Source organism: Gouania willdenowi, chromosome 13 (genome assembly GCF_900634775.1).
Source record: "Gouania willdenowi chromosome 13, fGouWil2.1, whole genome shotgun sequence".
In the NCBI taxonomy this organism is placed as follows: Eukaryota; Metazoa; Chordata; class Actinopteri; order Blenniiformes; family Gobiesocidae; genus Gouania; species Gouania willdenowi.
Genome location: NC_041056.1, coordinates 20,113,235 through 20,136,473, shown reverse-complemented (window position 1 = coordinate 20,136,473; position 23,239 = coordinate 20,113,235). Strand labels below are relative to the sequence as shown.

General features: G+C 41.5%; 1 protein-coding gene across 2 annotated transcripts in view; it reads left to right on the top strand.

Annotated features, from left to right (window-relative positions):
• The window catches only part of relt (RELT TNF receptor), a 33,145-nt gene that overhangs the window by 792 nt on the left and 9,114 nt on the right, over positions 1 to 23,239 (top strand). Inside the window, exons 2-6 of one of the 2 annotated variants that reach the window (XM_028465530.1) lie at positions 16,400 to 16,474; positions 16,565 to 16,657; positions 16,760 to 16,944; positions 18,556 to 18,605; positions 18,704 to 18,955. In XM_028465530.1, coding sequence (XP_028321331.1) covers positions 16,433 to 16,474; positions 16,565 to 16,657; positions 16,760 to 16,944; positions 18,556 to 18,605; positions 18,704 to 18,955 — 622 coding nt within the window. In that variant the 5' untranslated portion in view covers positions 16,400 to 16,432. Of the gene's footprint in view, positions 1 to 16,399; positions 16,475 to 16,564; positions 16,658 to 16,759; positions 16,945 to 18,555; positions 18,606 to 18,700; positions 18,956 to 23,239 lie in introns of both variants that reach the window. The other variant, XM_028465529.1, reaches the window with a different exon arrangement.

Below are 23,239 nucleotides of genomic sequence, written 5' to 3'. Positions count from 1 at the left end.
TTCTTTTGAGGAGCTTTTATTTTATATCAAGCCATGAGACTTGAAGTTAATCAAAGTGGCGTCAACTTTGAATTAGAACTGGCTTTGTTCTTTTGTTCTTGTGATACATTGATCGATTGATAGATTTATATATAAATATCACCCATGTTTTTGTCCCATATTAGAATGACAGACTGATAGCATCTCATTTAAGGGAGTACCGTGATCGTCACTTTTATTTTTATTTTTCCCATGGTGCCCCCCTCATAGTCCATGAGCATTTTGCTGGGGGTTTCTAGAAACATTTGCCTTTTTTCTTTCCTAGAATAATTTCCATAGTCAGCTTTTAGTCCTAAAACAGTGGGTAGGATTTTGGATTCATGCCTATAAAGAGCATTGCAGAAGCAATCTTTGCATTGGGAAAGTTGACAAAGTAATAAAAAAGAAAGTAAGAAGGATCTGCACTGTGTCTTTGTACATTTACGATACAATTACTTATCCTTAGCTCATACAATCAGTGTCCCAATTCTGACAGTAAAATAAAGACTTTCAAAGTGGAATGGATTTCACTTAGGCGTTTCTTTGCATTGGTGATGGAATGAAAATATCAAGTATTAGTCTGTCTGCTGATGAATAGTTGACTTAACTGGAGTACCGTAGATTTGTATGAAGTTAAGATTGACAGTGACTCGAGATATATTTGCAAAATGTTTTAATGTGTTAGTGTCAATATTAAGTTTTTCTGCAACAAGTAGTGGATGATGCAGTTTTTTTATTTTTTATTTTTGCCTAAGTTTTGCATCCACTAGGCGCGCCCCCCATGAGCTGTGTTGCTATGCATACCTGAACGTCTCAGCGCGTAACTCCCCATTTCCTCCTTTTGGATTGTCAAAATAAAGTCACCTTACGCACTCGCACAGATGTGACCAGATTAAATATTTACTCGCAGACAGTGAAAAAATACTCGCATATGCGACCAATTTGGTCGCTGTCTCGAGCCCTGCAACAAGATCCATATGAACAAGTATTTATCAACAGTGGAAAGAAAAAAAATCCAGCAGAACCAGATTCAGAGGTGGCAGCCATCCACTTCGACTGGATAGGGAGATAGACCGTCAGAGTGTCCCAGACTAGTTGAGCCGTGAACCATTGGTCATGAACTGCCAGCTCCAGCATCAAGACACCTGAAACAGAAAAGAGATAGCAGGGTGATGAGAAGGCCCGGACTGCAGAAAAACATGATACACTATTGGCAGGTCTGCCCCCATGGTTTTAGGCTTCATTTTTAGTGGTTAGGTTAACGTTAAACGTCTTGCGGCGTCTGCCATGGTCGGAAATGCTACCACTACAGACAAGACTTCGTTTTGTACTGGGCTCACGCAATGGTCGTAATTATACGGTATACGCTTTAGCAAATAAGTAGGTTTTGATTTTAATGGTCTAAGGTGTTGACCATTACATGTAATGGTCTGTGATTCCGGCCATTTACAAATGAGACGCTTTAGGTTATTGCTATTATACGATATACGCTTTAGAAAATAAGTAGGTTTTCAGTTTACATTTAAAGGTGGAGAAAGTAGCAGCCTCCCGTACTAAGACTGGGAGCTGGTTCCAAAGGTGAGGAGCCTGGTAGCTGAACGCCCTGCCTCCTGTTCTACATCTACTTCTTCTAAGATATTTTAAATATATTACGGAGGTGGAAGAAGGCTGTCTTGAGATTTGTTTAATATGAGAATTAAAGGATAAGTCAGTATCAAAGATAACGCCTAAGTTTGTTATCGTGGTGCTGGGTGACAGAGTCACTATTTGCTCTGATAATTTCTCTCTGAGGTGTTTTGGACCAAATAAAATCACTTTATTTTTTATCCTGGTTAATAAGAAGAAAGTTGCAGCTCATCCAGGATGTGATGTCTTTAAGACAAGCCTTGAGTTTTACTAACTGATGAGTTTCATCTGATTTCATTGAGAGATAAAGCTGTGTATCCTCAGCATAGCAATGGAAATTTATATTATGTTCTCTGATAATGTTACCAAGTGGAAGCATATAATGTAAAGAGTATCGGTCCCAAAACTGAACCTTGCGGAACTCCATGGTTAACTCTGGTGTGCACTGAGGAGAGATTATTATTTAGGAGCGCCGTTTCTTTAATCTCAACAACACTTTCCAGTCTCTGAAGCAATAAATGATGATCCACCGTATCAATGGCTGCACTGAGATCTAAGAGCACCAGAACTGAGACCAACCCTCTTTCTGAGGCTAAGAGGAGATCATTGGTTACTTTTACTAAGGCAGTCTCTGTGCTGTGATGGGCTCTAAAGACAGACTGAAAGCTTTCATGTAAACTGTTCCTAAGTAGATCATCACATAGTTGACGTGCAATGATTTTTTAAAGAATGTCGGAAACAAAAGGGAGATTGGATATTGGCCTATAGTTGGACAAGTCACTTGGATCAAGGGTAGGTTTTTTAAGGAGAGGTTTGTTTACAGCGGTTTTTAAGGCCTGTGGTACATAACCTGTTACTTGAGATGTATTAATCCAGTTCACCATATTAGTGCTAATTAGTGGAAGAACATCTTTAAATAGTTGAGTTGGGATTTTAAAAGTTTTTAGGTTGAGGGGGACTTTAATGTTGCTCTTGGCTCCAAATTTATTTTGAAATACTTTATTAATCACTGAAGGGAAATATCATTGCACTCTGTTATTTTTAGGGACATGCTTCTCACACACACAGGCCCAAATCACACACATGCGCAAACAGGACCTGTGCACATGCATTAATGGAGAGATGTCAGAGTGGGGCGGCTTTTGCAATGAAGGGAGCGCACCAGAGCAGTGTTGGGGTTTGGTGCCTTGCTCAAAGGCACCTTGGCAGTGCTCGAGAAGTGCCCTGGCACCTCTCCAGCTACCAGAACAACTTCCGTATTTTGGTCCGCACCGGGACTTGAGTAGGCAACCTCCGGTTCCCAACCCATGTCTGTACGGACTGAGCTACTGCCGCCCAAACAGCAGTTGGCAACAGTTCTCAGAAGGTTGGGAGTATTAGCCCTCCTCTATGGAGTTTGCATGTTCTCACATCTCACCAGTGGGTTTTTTTCTCTTACCAAATTCTATTTTGGCCTAAAATAACTTTATATAACAGAAGAATTGAACTGATACCCCTCCCCACGAACCGAATTTGTGTATTTTGGTTTAAAGCATTATTTTATGTTGTTTTTGCTCACTCACTACAGTAAAGTAGTAACATTAATACTTAACTGTCATGTTATAGAACACATACCATTTAAATTGCAAATATGCCCACACATACATACATACATACATTTTTTCCGCTCTACTCGGCTACATTTTGTATTTTAGGTTTAGGGAAGGAAAAGGAATGTAAAAAGACACAGTGACATGAGTTGAATTTGAATGTGATAGACAGAGGAGGAGCTAAAGCTAATGTAGGTGTTGGTTTCTGATACACAGTGTCTCACCTAACGCCTGCCTAGCCCGTCTGTGCCAAAGACATTTGTATCAGCCGTAGAGCCCAGCTTAGGCTAATGCAGCATCTGCAGACACACATCAGTAGAATGTTGGATGACTTCAGACTTAAGACCTTGTAGAATCTGGTAAAATGCTGGCATGTGTGTAAAAAAGGTCTTACCCAACAATCATTGTATACTCATATGTACACACCCATGTTTAATCACAGGCTGTGACTGCACGATTTAGAGGACTGTTGTAAAACAGTGCTGTGTATTGTGGGGAGTGAGACGTCACTTTGTGTGGTCAGACATTGATATTTCCCTGTTTGTATGATCATCAGTGAGCAAACTGAACTCTGTTGAGTTCAAACATTTAAAGTTTATGTCTGATGAAGGGCGGTCAGTTTTTTGGTGTTAATTAAAACTGAAATTGGGAGTTGTGCGGACCTTTTTTTTTTAGCATCTTTAGACCCTCAAAAAAAGGGAAGTGTGAGTTTTTTGATTGTGCTACAAAGTTCAGAAAGTAGCCACTTCCCGGATATCCCAGCTCTATTTCAATGGACGTTTATAAAGGTCCTCTGTGGTGTAAATTTTCATTCTTTTTGTTTTCCTGTTCCTGTGAATTATGCTTTGCAGCCTATTGCTGGAAGAATTCAGTCAAATTAGCCACAAAGATACAAGTAATGCTACTCTCTGCACAACACACTAATTAAACATTGCCATCATAATCATATTTTCAAAAATAAGTAAGAAACCGCTTGATTCTTAAATTATTTATAGTTTTTACTTATAGTTTTTACATACATTATGCTTTCATCTGTCATTTGCACATTGTTGTGTTTTTTAGGCCGTTGTTGTTTTGTTTGTTTTTTTTAATTTAATTTTTATTTATTTTATTTATGATTTTGTTTGTTTTTTCTAATTCATGTCCATCCCACAGTATATTTGCTCTATTATCTTATGTTGGTATTTATTTTTGTTCTTACTGTTCACATTTTCTTTTCTATGGTGTTGCTGCAACTTGTGAATTTCCCTTATGGTGATCAATAAAGGTTTATTCTATTCTTTTCTACTAGGCACATTTTGAATAGCTCGTAGATGTTTTGTTATTTTTTCTGGTATATTTCCGCATGTTGTGGTTTTGTCTGAAACTAAATGGCACATGAGGGAAAATCCTGTTTTCTGTGCCTGCGTGACACGTTTCTAATGACTGTAATTAACTGAACCAGTTGTATTTGTCAGACAAATAGAGATGACATGTTGAAAGTCCTATTTTCATTGTGTGTGTGTTTCTAAATACAAATCATTTCATAATTAGATGTTTGTTTCTAGGCTTTGTGGTTTAAGTTGACAAGCTGTGAGTCATTTAAGATGCTGGAACGTGACGATTTGATTTATATCCTACATTTAATGATCATTATGAAGGAAAACAGCACCTGGAAAACACCTTGTTTGAGCAATGACCATCTTTGTGTTAAAGCCTTAAAAAGCACCATTGATTCCTTTTTGGTAGTTTTCTAGTTATTATGGTTTTGTGGTTGAGCTTTTTGTGAAATACCACCAGTAAAGTGGCTTTGTCAAGAAAAATACTGTTGAAACCTGTGAGTAATTATTTTTTAGGGAATGCCCTTTTTGCAGTTTTTGTGTGTATCATCATACCTACTTTATGATTATAGGCCAAAGACATTATCGACCATCTTTCTCTTGAATTAGAAGAGAGCCTATAGCAAAATGCTATGATTAGTTTGGACAGTAACTGTTCCTAATTTCAAATTCATCCTTATTGAGTTTCCTGCTCACGTGTTGGCTGTACATCTATATATGCTCATTAAAATGATAAAAAAGATTGAATAAGATAAATCAACGTTGCAGCAGAACATTCAAGGGTAGTGATGAACCCCCAATGAGACCAAAAGCTGCATTTAAAAACACATTTTTGACCTACTTTGTTTAAAACTTGACAACATTCTGTCTTAAAGATATTGAAAATAGTGCTCAGCTGTTTATGCCAATAACATTTTATTGATTAAAAAGTTACTTAATGTTTTGGTTCAGCTGGTTTCTAAAAAGCCTTTTTTGAACTTTTCAATCGCAAATAACAATGACAAAAGTAAAGCTGAAACAACTGGTGAGTAGGACTCGGCGATATGGACCAAAACTCATATCTCAATATGTTTTCCTGAAAATGGCCATATACAATATAAATCTTTATATTTTTAACTGAATAAAGTTTTTATCAGGCAGACAGCACGTTTGAGTGAGTTCTGTAGTGTCGGCTTGTTTAGGGGAAGGTCTGGTTTAGGACCCACTTAGAAATCCATCTAACTGTGCTTGTCATGTTGTTCTGAGAAGTAGTAAAATGTACATTTAAAATAAGGTATAAAATAAAAAATACATCATTATAGACGACAATGTAATTTTCTTTATTGCCAAAATAGAAATCTCGATATATCTTGAATTTCGATATATTGCCCAGGCCTACTGGTAAGTCAATATTTTTGTAATGTTTGTTTTTTTTGCCAAGATATATCAACTCAAAATATTATTATTACCTATATCGATAAAAGTTATGGCATATTCTACTTACATCATCAAAGTTGAACTTGTATTGATTAAATTAATTGTAGCCTTTGAATGATCTTTAGTGTCATTTGGTTCTTTGGTTGCTGCTCTTTACTCTTACTGGTCCTTTAAACTCCTGTTCTCATTTAGTCATGTCTGATGCACAGACACAGGAGACACCTGCTAGGTATTCAGTTCCACTGGAAAACATGACGACGGAGTCCCACTAAACTAAGGACATAGAGGACGAGAGAGTGTGAGTAACTACATCCAAGGGCCTTTGCAGAAGAATGACTAAGTCGTGTTTGGTTATCCTATTAGCTCCTCGCTATCAGACATTGTCTAAGCACCCACGTAGAAAGCAGCTTAAATCTGCCTTTCACTTGCCAATAATGGGCACCTCCGTGAAGTCAAACAGAGGGTATGGTTGTCCCAATCACGTCTTTGACATACACGTACACATTATCTCTCTCTCTGTCAACGAAACGTCTGAATAGTGGAGTGTAATTACCTTAAACCTTGCTTTAGCTACCTCAGTTCTTTTCTATTGTATTTAACGCCTTCACCTGTTTGATAATGCCTAGGTATTCCCCAGGACTAGCTCCCTCTACGTGACCTGATGGCCATCACAAGTAGTAATTATCCATAATGAAAACTCATGAGTAGTTGACTCCTTTTGTTCAGCCATCAGGACAAAAAGAAAAGAACATAAACAGAAAAACTGAGTTCAACAGGAATCTCTGATTCACAATAAATCTCCAAACAGATGTTTGATTCATAATTTAGAAAATATGAAAATGTTTCACTCTTTGCCAAGCTGATTGATGAAATTATGACTTTCCTTAGGATGGTTTTTAAAACAATGAATATATTTTTTATTTTCAAAACCTTTTTGAATCAACCTGTATGATGGTCTATCAATCCATCTAATGTAGTTTAATCGACAAGTATGAAGAGATTCCAGATATATCCGATATTGATATCAGATATCAGTCCGATATCAGCCAGAAAACGTATATCGGATTTTAATGGACTGCATGTAAAATCTCCGAAAAATATTATATTATATTTATTCAGTTGTAGAGTACTGTAGATATTATGTTGAAGGTTAAAATGTCTGTAACCAATTGATTAATAATAAATGGGTCAGTTTTTCTCATACCTAAATACCTACTGTTGCTGACTATTGTTCTCTGTTTGAGTAACATCACTTGATCAAGCCTTTTCTAACATTCCACACGACAAAATAAGTAATGAAGGTATTTATGATTTGTGCTGATATCATATTGGTATCGGCCAATACGCAAGGCTGCAATATTGGTATCGTATCGGAAGTGAAAAAGTTGTATCGGGACATCCCTATTAATATTAGTGCTGGGCAACGATTAAAATTTTTAATTGTGATTAATCGCGTTGTTCACTGTGATTATTTGCGATAAATCGCAGTGTTGCAAAACTCACCTGTTTCACTCAGCTTTTAATGTTTAACCACCCACTCATTTCCTTTTCTGAGTCATATTTTCTTCAATCAATGTACTTGCTGTTGTTTTTATGCTTTAAAGTGTCTTTGAGTGTCCCGAAAAGAGCTTTTAAATAAAATGTATGATTATTATTATAAAATTCAATAATAATTTCAAACGTAGTGTATATATCCTTTACACCGTAGTACAACATAATATTCCCCCAGAGTCCAGAGCCAGGATCAACCGTCTGAGTAACAGCAACATGAAAAGGTGGGGAAGAATAGACTGTTTTGCAGTGAGGGTGAGATGTGAGGTTGTAGAATAAATTGTGCTTATTATGTTGTGTAATCCAGCCAGTATGGTGACAAGTGTGAAGCTTAGCTATAATGGTGGTGGTTGTGAACAGGGGGAATGAGTGAATGGTAGTACCTAAAGCAGGTATTTGGGATTAACGTGTCTAAAGTTAAGCCCGGTATGAGTTTTATCCCACATCCCAAGGCGTGCCAGTGCATTGTAGACCAGTATATGTGCAAAAAAAACCCGCTACTGCAAACCCAGGAACTGCCCTGGGCCCGCAGATGGGGCCAGGCCAGCAGAAATAGCGGGGGCCAGGGAGCCCCAGGCAACCCCCCCGCGGCCGAGCAACCCCCCAGATGCCCCCAAGATCCCAGGCCGTGAGGCAGCCACCGCCCCCCACACACACATCCGAGGAAGCCTGAAGCAGCCGAGTACCCAGCGCATCCCCCCACCGACCCCAACCCCAAGGCCCCCCCGCCAGCATCCAGCCCCACCCAAGCACCCAACCCCCCGAGGGAAGGGCCCAGAGAGCCCCCCGCCCGAGACCCCAGCAGAGGAGCCAAGGGCCCCGCCCAGCAGACGGCCAGAGCCGCGCAGAACGGGCAGCCGGCGGGCGCCCGCCGGTGGGCCCTGAGCCAGCAGGGTCTGGACCCCAGGCCAGAAGGACCCGGAACGGAAGCAGCACCGAGAGCAGCGCCCCAAGGGACGACAACCACGCCCATAGTCGCCGAGGACACCAAGGGGATGCTGCAAGCTGCCCCGCCGGCCCCCAGGCGCACCGACCAGGCACCCCAGAGCGCACCAGATCGCCTTTCCTTGATGCCGCCCGCGCGATGCGCCCCAGACAGCCCCCCCCCCCCCACCAAAGGGCCCAGCCACACCGCAGAGCTCGGCTCACAGGGCGCCGCCCAAGCCGGGGCCGCACCCGCAGGTATGGCAGGGCGCGGCCCGTACCACCCGCCCCGGAAGACGCCCGCCAGGACCAGCCCAGCCAGCCGGCCAGACCCGCCGGACCCAAAGGGCACCACCGCAGGACAGGGAACCCCCAAGGGTGAGCCCCCGGACCAGACCTCCGCGGGGGGCACTCCCCCAGCCCACGAACAGGCCACAACCCAGCAAGACCGTGCAGCCCCAGACGGCACAAAGACAGCTGCCCAGGTCCCGCCCCCCACCGGACAGCGCAAGCCACGGGGCAATGCCCCCCCCCCCGGCGCATTAGCGACCGGCGGCCGCCACCACAGGAGAGAGGGACCCCAATGGCACACAACCGATGCGGTGCAGCAGCCCCCAGCCAAAGGCGCAGATCCCACCCACCCGCCAGCCCGCAGATAGCAGGACAGACCTACCAAGTGGCCGATACCGACCTCAACCCCCGGAACAGCTAGAGCCGCCCCCCAGCAAAGAGCACCACCCCGGAGCGCCAAGCAACCCCGCCCCAACCCCGGCACCCCCCAGCATGCCCACCCCCCACACCGGCGCGGCAAGCCGCCCCGGACCCACACGCCGCGAGGCACGCCCCCAAGGCAACCAGGAGACGAGACAAGCGCCAAGCCCCACCCGTAGGGAAGGGGCACCCCCACGCCCCACCAGGCCGGCACCGCCCGGAGAGACCCCGCCACGCCCGACCGCACCCCCCGATCCCCACACGGTAGCCCAGCCATCAACAGAGGGGCCGGGCCCCCACCCACAAGGCCCAAATGTGTGAATTTACCCACCACCCTGTTATGGTGCACTTCCCTATCCCCTGAGTGAATGTATGTGTTTAGTGAATGTATGAAGTGCTATTAAAAAAGGGTGGATGGAGGGGAGCGGTGCTCCCCATCCAGCCTATGTGTATATACTGTATGTGTATGTGGTGCAATAGCTCCGGAGGGTGGAAGTGGTGGTCCCACCCTCCGGGGGGTGGTGTGTTGAGGTGTAATTAAAATTGGAGGGATTAGTAGGGCAGCCAGAGGTGGGAGTGCCGCCCCCGCGCCACTACTTAGTAGTGCAGGCTGCGGCCCCCTCCACCCCCAGCCCCACCATCCAGCCCCCCAAGGGTTGGGTATGTGAGTGTGGTGCAACAAGTGGTTGAGCCAGACCAGCTGGGAGTGGGTGATGTGAAGTGTCCATGTAGGAGGCCTGTCTGGTAGGAGCCCGGCCCTTCCGCACGGCGGGCCACCGGAGAGGGCAGATGGGCACACGGCACCGCGGGTCCCAGAGACGCGCTGAGCAGCACAACCGGAGACCCCTCGCGGCACCCCCCCGAACCGCGGCGGCCACACGGAGCACGGCGGGACCCCCCCCCCCCCCCCCGGCTGAGCGAGGCACCAGCCACATCCCCCAGCAGTCCAGGAGGCGACCCCCGCCGCCAGCCGGCCCGCCCCACCAAAGCAGGTGGCGACCGCGCAGGAGAGAGGCCAGCTCCCACACCAGGGCCAGCACAGGCCCGCACGACACCACGACATAGCACCCTCCACAAGTGGGCGGCCCCAGCCCCCCCGACGAGAGAGGACGCCACCAACCACCCAAGCAGGGCCACCCCACCAGCCACGGACTGATAGGTAGGCGAACCCATGCTCCCCCAGCCAGGCACCGCAACCCCACATCAATGTCGCCAGCAGAGCCCCCCCCACCCACGGAGACCACCCCCAATCACCCCCGCGCCAACATGAGACACCTCCGACGCCAGCACAGCCCGGAGGACAGCGGGCCCCAGCCACCAGCCCCACCCCGCCCAAGGCGGCGCGGCACCTCGCCGAACCGCAGCCCGTCCCCGGGCAGAAGGTGGGGGGGCGCACCCCGAGACGCTGAACCCAGAGACTCACCCCCAGGGCACCCCCGCCCAGACACGGCACCCACGGGGCCTGGCGCCCCCAGCCAGCAGACCAACCACCGCGACGTGGATCCGCCAGGACGGGAGCCACCGGCCGCGCCCCCACACACACCCACCTAGCACGGCCCAGGGGAGGCCCCACAAATCACCCTTCCCTCCCCCCGAAGCTACACAAGCCGCCCCCTGCGGTCCCCCAAGTGAGCCCCCGAGGAGGAGCGGGCGGCCCAACCCAACCCACCGCGCCAGCGGCACGCTCAGTGAAGGCGCGCCCCAGGGAACCAGGCCAAGGCGCCCAGACCGGCCGGCGGAGCAACCCACCGCACCACCCCGCCACCCAACAACCCAGGACGCAAGTGCCACCCCCCAAGAGCAGCCACCCCCAGCGCCACCCCCATCCCAGACCCCCCCGTCCTGAAGCCACGAACCCCACAACCCCAGGCCCCCAGACGAGCCAACCACCGAGCCACCCACCCAGCGCAGCAATGCCCGCCCCCCAAGCGAAGGCCACAGCCCCCCCACCAGCACCCCGGGCCGACAGGAGCCCCCCACGCCAAACCCAACGGGAGAGCTGGCGCCGAGCGAAGGCGGAGGAGGGGGGGAGGACGAGACAGGGGGACAGAGAGCAAGAGGAAAGAGTGGCAGAGAGACATGCAGGCCCCCGGCAACAAGGGCCACCCAGACGTGCACGAAGGGGGCAGGAGAGCAACACCGAACCGCCCAGGGACCACGAGAGCACCCGAAAGGGACGCACGCCCCCACAGAGGCACCCAAAACACCCCAGCAACCCACTAGCCACCCAGGTCAAGCCCACCCCACAAGCCCATGGAGGTCCAGGACTACAGTTAGATCAGTGTGTTAGTAAAGAGTGGTGCTGGCAGTTGCTTGCAGGCTAGATCATCAGGCTAAAAATGAAAAATCAAGATTCAATGCAATTAGAAAAGGAGTCCAACGCTCCTCAAAGCAGGTTATTTTATTTTTTCTGAGAGCAGACATCGTTTCCATGGAAATAAATTCTATGAGGATATTTCGCCATTGGTTTATATTTAAGGATTTTTTATCTTTTCAATTCACTAATATTGTTTTTTTTGCTATGGCAAGTGCCGCAAGGATGGATTGTGATTGGTTTGCTGGTATATCTAGCATAGTCAGGTCTCCTAACAGACATAGATTTGGAGATAGAGGAATCCTGCAGTCCAAAATGGAGGACAGTTTTTCAGTGATTAGAAACCAAAACTGTTGAACTGGCGAACAAAGGCATGTAAATATGAATCAGCTGTTCCCTGGGTGCACTGAGAGCAGATGTCTGTTGGGGAGAAGCCCATTTTATACATTTTCTGTTGGGTAATGTGGGATCTGTGGAGGACCTTGTATTGAATTAGCTGAAGATTTGTGTTTTTAGTCATCTTAAAGGTATTGCAACAAATTTCTGTCCAAAAATCGGTGTTCGTGGTGATTGAGAGTTCAGCTTCCCATTTAGCGATTGGTAAGTGATTAGAGTTAGTGTTCAAGAGTGCTCTGTATATTTTTGAGAGGTTTTTTGTTTTTGTTGAGATTTTTGATGATAAAAAAAAGTGATTAATCGATTTTCTTTTCATTCACCACCCCTACTACTAGGCCAGATAAATGTCTCAATCCTTGGAAGTAAAGCATGATTCCCATTTGATAACCAATCATCAGATGGTTCATCTGCTTCATTCATCTCCTCTTGTAAATATCACAAGTCATGATGTGATTGGTCAGCATGATTTGTGCTTCATCACTAACAAATATGACAGAGTCTCTGGTCTAACCAGATGTGACAAACATGGCTCAGCATCTAGAAGCTGATTGGCCGGTGACCAGACCCTGATTTAGCCATGATCTCTTCTGTTGACCAGTGAGCTTGTGCTGAAAAGCAACAAGTTCCTCTCATTTTTGTGTTTCCTCTTGTGTGGTCACTTCCTTTCATCACAGCTTGATCCTGTAGGATTTCTCAGCTCAACTGCAGAATGCAGAATGACATCAAGAAGCCAGAAAAAGCAGTCAAACCAGTGCTTGCCTTTAAATCCAATCCATGTTTTTGTCATAGTCTGGACAACTACTCCATGACTGTTGCTATTTTAAGCTCTCCTGAGCATAACAATAAGGATGACTAGTTATATTCAGTTCACATGACTTGTTTGTCTTAAACAGCACTGAGTGCTAGAGTAATTACTGTTTTCTAAAGTTTTTAAAACCTCATCATTCTCCGCTAACTTTCCATGTAGCTTTTTTAGATGTTGTTCATTCTTTCCTTTATCTTTTATACCTGCTTAGCCGTGCAGGTTTGTGTGGGTTTGCCAGACCCTTTTACTGCTGACTCAGGCCAACAACCAGGACAGGAAGCTTGTTGTTTATTACACAGCTAACACACACAGGCAGGCCATGAGAATGGGGCACAAACCCATGACCTTCTCCTTTTGCTGTGAGGCAGCAATGATATAGCTAATTAATCTGGAGAAACATTTCAGAAATATGATCAAAGAGTATCTTCTGAATCAGACGTGGGAAATTGGCAGCCCGGGGGCCACATGTGGCCCTCAGTCTAATGTTTTGCATCCCCCAAAGCAAAATGACCACAAAAACACACAAAACAATAACGCATTACAGAATAGCTCCAAAGACACAAACTGTTTACAAAATTACACAAAATGACAGGAAAATACAGAAAACAACAACAAAAATATAGAAAGTGACCTAAAAAAGCCACAAATCAACAACACAAATGCAGTAAAATACACAAAATTACAACAAGAATATGAAAAATAACAAAAACACATTCAATGACTCCAAAAATACACAAAATGACTCATAGAACATAAAATGACGACAAGGACGGATACAAGAACCACTTAAACAAAAAATGACAACAAAAACACACAAAACAACAACACATTACATAATAACTCTAAAGACGCACAAACTGTTAACAAAATCACACAAAATGACAGAAAAAGAAAACAACAAAAACACAGAAAGTGACCCTAAAAGGGCGCAAATCGGCACCAAAAATGCAGAAAATTACAGAAAAATACAGTAGTTTAAAACAAGAAAAATAACAAAAAACACACATAATGACTCAAAAAACCCACAAAATGGCTAAAAACTGACCAAATATCAAAACCACAAAGACAAAGCCTCTGTGTTTATGCTGACATGTGGCCCTCAGATCAGCTACAATCAGTTTTGTGGCCCCAGCTGTAATAGAGTTGTAATAGAGCCAACCCTGCTCTTAGATGCTGCATTCAGAAAGTGACAGCTATGGTAATACTTATATTATAATTAGCCTAAAAATATTTTCATCACTTAAGGGGGGAACTGTAGATGGCTGCTGCAGAACCAGACCCACACACTCAAGAAGAAATGAGTCATTTCTTTATTCCTCATAACCAAATGTCTTCTTCTGTTACCTTCCAATATTTCCTAAAGCTAATGTGGATTCAAAGCAACAATTGTTTAAGTGAATAATATAATTTGACATGAGTTAGTCTGATGGTTATGTTAGTGTACCAACTGCATTCTGCTGCACTGATGTGTTTGTCCGAGTGGGAAAAAGTAAATTTTTCTTATTAACTGCTGTTTAAAATGATTCGTTTTTCTCAAATCATATTCTTCCATATACATGGCACTTTTTAAACACACATTCACTGTCACACATGACGTAGCTGTAATGGAAGGGGGCGTGTTTGAAGGACTCTGTGGGTGTGTCTGTGGTCTAAGTGACAGTATAAGAAAGCTGCAGCACTGACCATGTTTTAGAGTGATGAGCTTCCACCTTAAACGTTTTTTACTTTTAAAACTTTCCGGTCTGCTACGTTTTTCACAAGCTATTTCCTCCTCTCGCGTTTACTTGGTGGTACTCTTATTGACAGACTTTGAGAGCAGTTTTGAGACATCCTGAGTCAGCATTTTTTTTTTTTTTTACCCGTAATACACAGCATCCTTCTTAAGTTGCCACGGCAACTGTGTCAGTCAGCTGTAAGCCTGAGGTATGTCTGCTGCTCCATGTTAACCTCCTAACCAAATGTTTTTCTCTGTTATCTTCCCAACATTTTTCTTGGTTTGGTTTCTGTGTTTCTGTTTGGTTTGCATTTTATTATTTCCAACATTTTATTTTTATTTTTAGACGGATTTGCATCACCTACATGGGGAAACTATGATTATAGTCTGAAGTATTTGTATAATAGTGGAACACCCTATCCTCCTTTCATAATTTTCTGTGTTAGTGTGTGATCAACAACTGTTGTATTGATAAACTTAGAATGACCGTCAATATATTTAGTCAACATAAAATAAAAAAAACTACCCAGCTGTACGACCTGATACTATACCTGTTAAATACAAGTCAAAATGAGTTTGACAAATGATTTAAATTATTGATTGTTTGTCTTGGTATCTAAAATGTATCTTTAGTTTAACTAATAGGTTGAAAAATGTTTCATACAAAGAGGAGTTCAGTTCACATTTTCTATGTTCATCAGTTTTTAAGCTTTGCTGTAAAACCCATGACATTTGTTATTTGTTTGGGGATTTGATGTTAAACTAAAAGTGCAGTTAGAATACCATTATGTGAACTGGGGCTGAACGATTAATTGCATTTGCGATATTATCGTGATATTGTAAAACGCAATTTTCTAATCACAAAGACTGCATTGTATTTATTTTTTCCTTGTCCTTGTACTGTTCAGTGTTTAAGAAGTGCAGTCCACATGTTTGCATGATTCATGAAACGTGAAGTAGGTTAGATATGTTGAAGAGGTAAAGATTTTTTGGCTTTGTTGTTATAATCTGTGCTTTAAAATTAATATTTATCTAAAGCTTAAATAAATCTGAAATTGTTTATTATGAAACAGATTGATTTATTGCTTGTGTTCATTGAAAAATACATGAAAAGAGGCCATTGAAAAAACAATTACATATTAAATCGCAATATTGAGGGAAAAAAAAATCGCAATTAGATTATTTTCCAAAATCGTTCAGCCCTAATGTGAACCCATGAATCTAGACCTGATGTTAACGCCATGCAATTTTTAAAGTGTGAATAACTTTAATGCCATTTACCTATAACCTGTATATATAAATATGTATAACTTTGTATATGTCTCTTAAAATTGTTTGTGTAGTTTAAGGCTCCTTCTCTGCTTTAGTTTAGGCGGTTAAACGGAGGAATGATGTGAGAATAGCCAAATAAAATTAGATGTATACAAGATAAAAAATTACTGCAATCTATTTTAAATACATTTATTTATACAGGTTTATATTTAAAGACACAACAGTGTCTAAGACAAACTGAAAAAGAGTTAACATGGAGTTTCTGTCATATTTTTTTTTTCTTTGGATTTCTTCATGATTCTCTACCAAAACAAAGCAATTAATGCTTTTTTTTTTCTTTTAATGCTCTTTATTTTTTATTATATGATCAGGTCATTGAAATCTAACTTTCTGATGAAGACTTTATCCTAATTAGCACAGACTTAATGACTAACTGATGTCCTGCAGCGTGTCACCGCTCACGTGAATCAATGAGTGCCTTCCATTAAAAAGCCATTTAAAATCCTTAGTTCATTCACTGTTGTGCTAAAAAAAAAAAAAACCCTGATTCATGTAAATGTTATTTATAGCATTTGCACAGCTCTGCTACTGGACCCAGTGTGCTCTCTTAATGACTCAGGTGTTTGTGTGGTTTCTGTGTGACTGCATTCTCTGTGTGCTTTGTATTGTTGTAGCTCCAAAAGTGTTGGATATTGTTGAAGAATGAAGTTGATTAACCCTGGATCTATGATGTGTTTTATTCAGATCATATGTACATAGAAGAATATATTGAAGAAGATGAGGAACCACCTCTGCTGCTCAGCTCTCGTCCTTCTCACGGTAAATGATTGTGATATTTTTTTATTGTTTACAGGAGGTAGTTTTCATACATAAATGAGTGTATTTTACTGTTCTGTGTGCATTCTCTAGTTGTTGGGCTGTAGTGAGACTGCGTCCGTGCAATGTAAACAAGTGGATGGTTGTGCATGTCCAAAATGCCCTGCTGGCCAGGAGCCTTCTAAAGTAAGAAAAAACACTCTGAAGAAAGTTGTGATAAATTCTGTTTTTATATCAACTTCATCAGCGTTATGGTCAACATTCACACGTTTGCCTGTTTTCTGCCAGGCCTGTAGTACGAGTCAGAGCCCAGTGGAATACGTGCAATGTCGATCCTGCCCAACTGGAAGCTTTTCCGAAACATTGGACTCTGAAGTGTGCCACCTACACACGTCCTGTGAGCTTCTTGGTAGAAAGATCGCTTCTCCTGGCACTTCTACATCAGATGTGGTCTGTGGGGACTGCATCACTGGGTAAGAACTGCTCGTGTTAAACCACAGGTCATGGTTTCATGGTCAAATAGATACTTCGTTCCTTCATTTGTAATATGTTATGGTTTCATTTATTCAGACAGCTTTTTTCAGGAAATGTGATTTCCTGATATGTTTTGACTGTCAGTCTTCCTCATAGGCAGGGGTGGACTGGCAACTTTTTTCTTTTTTTTTTTTTTACGAGCGCGTGGAGTTAGAAATTGAATAAGGTGGCCAAAAATTTGCCAAAAGTGGCAAAAAATGTGTCAAGAAAAGAGTGTAAAGTGACCAAAATGGGTTAAAATCAATCAAAAGTGGCCAAAAAATGGCCAAATAAAGAGGAACCAGGAAGTATTTAATGGCAAAAGGTAGTTTAAATGGGCACAATGTGGCAAATAATAGTGAAAAAGGGCAAAATGTGGCAAACAATAGTGACACAAAAATCTGGAACAAAAAGAGGCAAAATCTAGGGGAAAAAATTGAACGGGTAGTATTTATTGAGCAAAAGTTAGCCTATTTGTATGAAGTGGCCAAAAAAATGAAAGAAAGGACAAAAATTAAATAATAGTATCAAATAGAACTTGCAAAAATAAACAAAAAAATGGGAAAAAAATTGGTTTATTGGCAAAGGAGTTAAAAAAGTTAAAGTTCCTCTTTTTAAGGTTTTCTGGGAGAATAGTATTTAAAATGAAGACATAAAGAGCCACATGTTGAGAATCACTGACTTAATAATGGCTTCTACATGGTGTCACTGATAATGTAGTGTGCTGGTCTGGATGCAAAATGCCAGGGTGGAATTTTTGTGCCAGTCCACCCCTGGTCAGATTTGTTGTATCCTTATGAGTTCCTTCATAAGCAAAACATAAGGAACTTGTAGAGATGCATCAAAGCAATCACCAGTGATTCTCAACATGTGGCTCTTTATGTCTTCATTTTAAATATTATTCTCCCAGAAAACCTTAAAAAGAGGAACTTTAACTTTTTTTTTTCAGATTTTAGCTCCTTTTGCCAATAAATACCAATTTTTTCCCATTTTTTGTCTATTTTTGCAAGTTCTATTTGATACTATTATTATTTAATTTTTGTCCTTTCTTTCATTTTTTTGGCCAATAAATACTACCCGTTGAATTTTTTCCCCTAGATTTTGCCTCTTTTTGTTCCAGATTTTTGTGCCACTATTGTTTGCCACATTTTGCCCTTTTTCACTATTATTTGCCACATTGTGCCCATTTAAACTACCTTTTGCCATTAAATACTTCCTGGTTCCTCTTTATTTGGCCATTTTTTGGCCACTTTTGATTGATTTTAACCCATTTTGGTCACTTTACACTCTTTTCTTGACACATTTTTTGCCACTTTTGGCAAATTTTTGGCCACCTTATTCAATTTCTAACTCCACTCGCTCGTAAAAAAAAAAAGAAAAAGTTGCCAGTCCACCCCTGCCTATGAGGAAGACTGACAGTCAAAACATGTCAGGAAATCAAATTTCTTGAAAAAAAGTTGTCTGAATAAATGAAACCTTAACATATTATTTAAAAAAAGGTGACATAATGAACTTGCTAGAATTATCTCCATCGTTTATGTTCTTTTCTCATCTGTCATTTCCATTTAAAGTTTAAAGCCAGCTGCTCCACATGTTGGCAACCAAACTCCGTGTGTGAAAGGTAAGTGCCTTTTGGTGTAGTATATTCATCTTTCCCCCATTAAGGTTACTGTAAGGGTTTTATAAGTGGTTTTCCCCTCTCAATCGTTCTTTCAGCAGCTTCCCACACCAGAGCAGTCCGTACTGTGCGCAGTGGGCCGGCCAGTGTAGCAGGAGGATCAGCCAACAGCTCCGTACTACTCAACGCAGAGGAGAAAGCAGGAGAGTATGCTGTGTTTGCTCTGGTGCCAGTCTTCTGCGTGATGGGCCTGTTGGGTATCCTCATTTGCAACATCCTGAAGAAGAAGGGATACCGCTGCTCTGAGAAGGAAGGAGGAGGGGACGTGGAGACGCCCAGCCCACAGAAAGAAAGTAAGACCTGTTTGAGAAGTGAGGGAATTAATGAAATACAAGGAGACTTCTGCACACAATGCAGGCTAACGCTAAGCCTAGCCCACAGGGCAGGTGTTTATATAGCTGTGAGTTACAGCATACAAGTCTGGCTTTTTGTTTGGAGGAATTTTGACCCCCACAGGGGCCATTTTATGTTTGCTTAGCATACTTTATTATTCTTGTAATTACTTGTTTATAAAATGGGGGCTAAAGGCTCCCATCAAGTCTTTTGGGTGCTGACGTCAGAGAGAACTGGGCTTAAATGATTCACACTAAATAAACACAGTAAGAGGTTGGTACGCAGAAGAGATGAAGGGGGAGGTGCTTGTTGTAAGAGTTAGTGATTGATCTGTGGAAAATGACCTACAGGGGCAGATAAGGAAAAGGACTAAGAGCCAAATTAAGCATGGTGGGAACAACCAGTGCTGTTTCCTTTTTTATTGCAGTTTGTTTTAATGCACTTGGGGTTTTTTTTTGGGAGTCTAAATTACAGCTATTAAATCCTATATTCTTCTATTGAAAGGTGACACCACCTGAGGGATAATAATCATTATGGCTGAGCAATACACAGATCATGTCTGTCTTCTTATCTTTGTGTGCGACCTACAATTGTGTGCGATACATAACACCCAATTTCCTCTAGTGCATCTATTGTAGCTAATGTGCAGTACGTGGTTAGTTCTCAGGGTGGGACAACAGGTACAACCTTTAGGGAGAGCAGCCAGGAAACAAACTGTATTTAACTGTAGGATAATAAAAACATTATGATGATAATAATAGTGATTAAAAAAATACTCTTCAGAACTTTAAACTGCGTAACTGTTCAATTTGAATAGGACTTATCAAATATAGGTCACAAACAGGGTTGGGGTCAATTATATTTGTAATCCTGTAATTGATAATTAATTGCAATTATGGCGTAACTGTAATTGTAATTTAAAACATCTGTTGCTGTCGTAATCGTAATTTCTGCACATATGTAGTTAACACTTAATAAAATATGTTTAATATCAAGCTTTTCCACCTTTTACCGTTTAAAAAAAAAAAAAAAGAAAGTCTCAGACGCACACACCAAAAATATTAAAACATATATTTTAATTAAGTAGCCTAACAAGTAGGGGTGTGTATTGCCTGGCATCTGGCGATATGATTCGTATCCCGATACATAGGTCACGATACGATACGATATATCCCGATTTTAAACTATAAGGTGACATTATGTATGAAATCTAATTTATTGGCATATTTTACACTCAAAACATTGGCTTTAACATGCCATGTGTCAACAACTTAAAATAAAAAAATAATATACAATCTGCCTGTGGCTTTTAAACCAACGCTGATTTTAGTGCAACATGACTTTAGTGCAACATAACTGAGGTTTATGCCTAGAACAACAAATAAATGCAGAAAGTTAGTACTTTCTTTTTAGATTTTATTAAAAAAAAAACCTGTCTCCTGTAGTGGAAAAGACGTTCCTGGTTAAATTAAAAAAAGAAATAAAATAAAAAAGAAATCAATAATGATTCATTTTGAATCGGTCCAAGAATCGTGCGATGTAATATCGCCAAATTAATTTTTTTCAACACCCCTACTAACAAGGTAACCAATAGATAGGCAAGAAACCTGTTATCATAAGAGATGCTAGCAGAAAGCTAATACAATAGGAGGGTTAACTTTTATTAGGTTATTTATTTCTGATTGAAATTTAATAATTGAGAACGTAATTGTAATTGACTTTCTGTGGATAAAAAAACAATTGTAATTTATTTTTAATTGGGAAAAAATGTTGGTTACTTTATTCATAATGGAATTGTAATTGAAAACGTAATTGTAACTGAAAAATGTAATAGACCCCAACCCTGGTCCTGAATATATCCATCCAACAAAACTTAAAGCTTTTTTTTTTGTTTTTACCCTGAACATGAGGAAAGCTTCACTCTTTAGTCCTGTGCATCTGGCAGGCAGCACACGACTGACGGTGACTGTGTGATTGAAAGGCTTATCTGGCCTCTATATCCCCTTTACCTGATGGTGTGAGCTTCTTCTCCTGGAGCGTCAGAGCACAGCTGCTACCTGAGCAGATCCCACTGAGTGACGACTCATCCCCACGTCAGGAAAACTTGCTGACATCATACACCTCACTGCATCTGTCACTAAAGTTAGGCTTGTTAGACTTTGACACGTTTTTTTTGTTTTGTTTTGTTTTTTAAAAGTTTTTATTGTTGGTTTAGAAGACTACTGCTCATGACTGATGGAAACTCAAACGGTCTTGGTATTTGAGCAGATGGTGTTTGGTAGAAATCAATATTTCTCCAATATGTTCTACTTTGTGCTTCATTCTTATTGTGATTTCTTGCGTTTCTTCACCACGTACGGTAAGGACGACAGTGATGTTGTTGACACCATTTTTGTTCTAGTTTGTTCCTGATATTCCCCGCGTTATCGACATGAAATCAAAACACTTCTTGCGTCCGTCTCCGCTACTCCATACATCCCACAATGCAATATGGTAACAAACGGAGCGTTTAAGATGGCGATAAATACAAACTTTTGAGCCGCAAATTCAGCCTTTTTCCTTTCTTTTTGGAGTAAACAATGTTAGATACATCAGTCTATTAAGGCATACACTATGAATTTTTCTAATAAAAAACATTACAGAGGGTATAGCAGTTTTAACTCAACAAGCTATAAATAGATTTAAGCAGTAGTTTGTTTGGAGTCATTTGCTTTAGAAGTCAAACTGTTTAGTTATTTAATATCTTAGGGCAAACTTGTCTAATGTTTGTTCTAACTTTAACAGAATGTGTTAGCTTAGTTTCTAAAATAACACTGATTAAACATCTTCACACCTTTTCTTCATCCATCCTGTCCTTCCTGCTCATGATAACATGACACGACATGACATGACTCATTCATCTCTCCTTTCCAAGTCACATCAATAATTAATACATGTCATTGCTTCAAGTCTTTTGCTTCATCCTTTTCTCTTTTTGTTTTTTTTTTTACATGCTTTTTCTCCTTTCTCTTCTACACTTTTAATTGTAGACTTTAAATATTTAATGCATGTATTGTATCACAATAAAACCAGGTTTATTAGTGAATTAACAACGTCTGTAGTAGACTTTTTAGACTTCCTTCTCTAAATAATCAACGAGATCATCAGTATAATGGTAAAATATTAAAAATAATGAGATCATATCTTCAAATTTAATTTATTCAGACAAGTTTTTTCAGGAAATTTACTTTGAAACTGACTTTAATCTCCTGACATGTTCCAACTGTCAGTCTTACTCAGAGACATTTGCTGATGGTTTTCATTTGTCCTTATTAGTTCTTTCCTGGCATGGCCATCTTGAGAGAACTCTCAAGTATATGCCTCTGAGGAAGACTGACAGTTGGCAGTCGAATCATGTCAGGAGATCAAAGTCTATTTCAATGTACATTTCCTGAAAAAAGTATTTGTCTGAATAAATGAAACCTAAACATATTATTTCCAAAAAAAGAAGACAAAATGAACTTACTGGTATTATTGAAATTATATGTAAAATAACTTTCCATTTGCAGAATATCCTCATGCTGCTTTCCAAGTTACATATAAGTTTGATTCTATTTCATCCACCTTTTACTGTTGCTGTTATGTAATCGACTGACACAAGAATTGTTACATATGTGTCTGCTGTCACCCTCATTGGACCAGGAAGGTTAGAGGACCTTCTCACTTCAGCAGTTTTTACACCTCCACTCAGCGGAAAAACCCCATGGGGAGGAATCAAAGCTTAGCTTAGCCGTGCTAAAGTCACGCTACAGCTGCAGGTCTCACTGTGGGTGTGAAAAGATGAAAAAAAAACCCAACACACCAATGTTTCTAAAAATCTAAAGAAAAAAAGGGGAACACAAAGAAAAGTGATAAATGTGAGGTTAGCTAACTGTATTTACACAGCTCACTATGGTGAAACATGAGGTGAAGGCTTTGTTCTAATGTTCTGCTGTAAGAATGGTCAACCTTTGGGATGTGTCGACACAAAGCAACACTACAATACTGTTAAACTAAACTAACGGAACGTGATCTACAAGTGATACGCTCTGTCAGGGGTGGACAGGTGGGACAAAAATTCAGCCTTGGCATTTTGTGTCCAGACCAGCCCACTACATTATCAGCACTACCACTTTTTAACCCTTTTTTTCACCTATTTTTCTTTGACCATTTTGCAACTTCTTTTGACCCATTTAGCCTTTTTTCAAAAACTTCTCACATTTTTT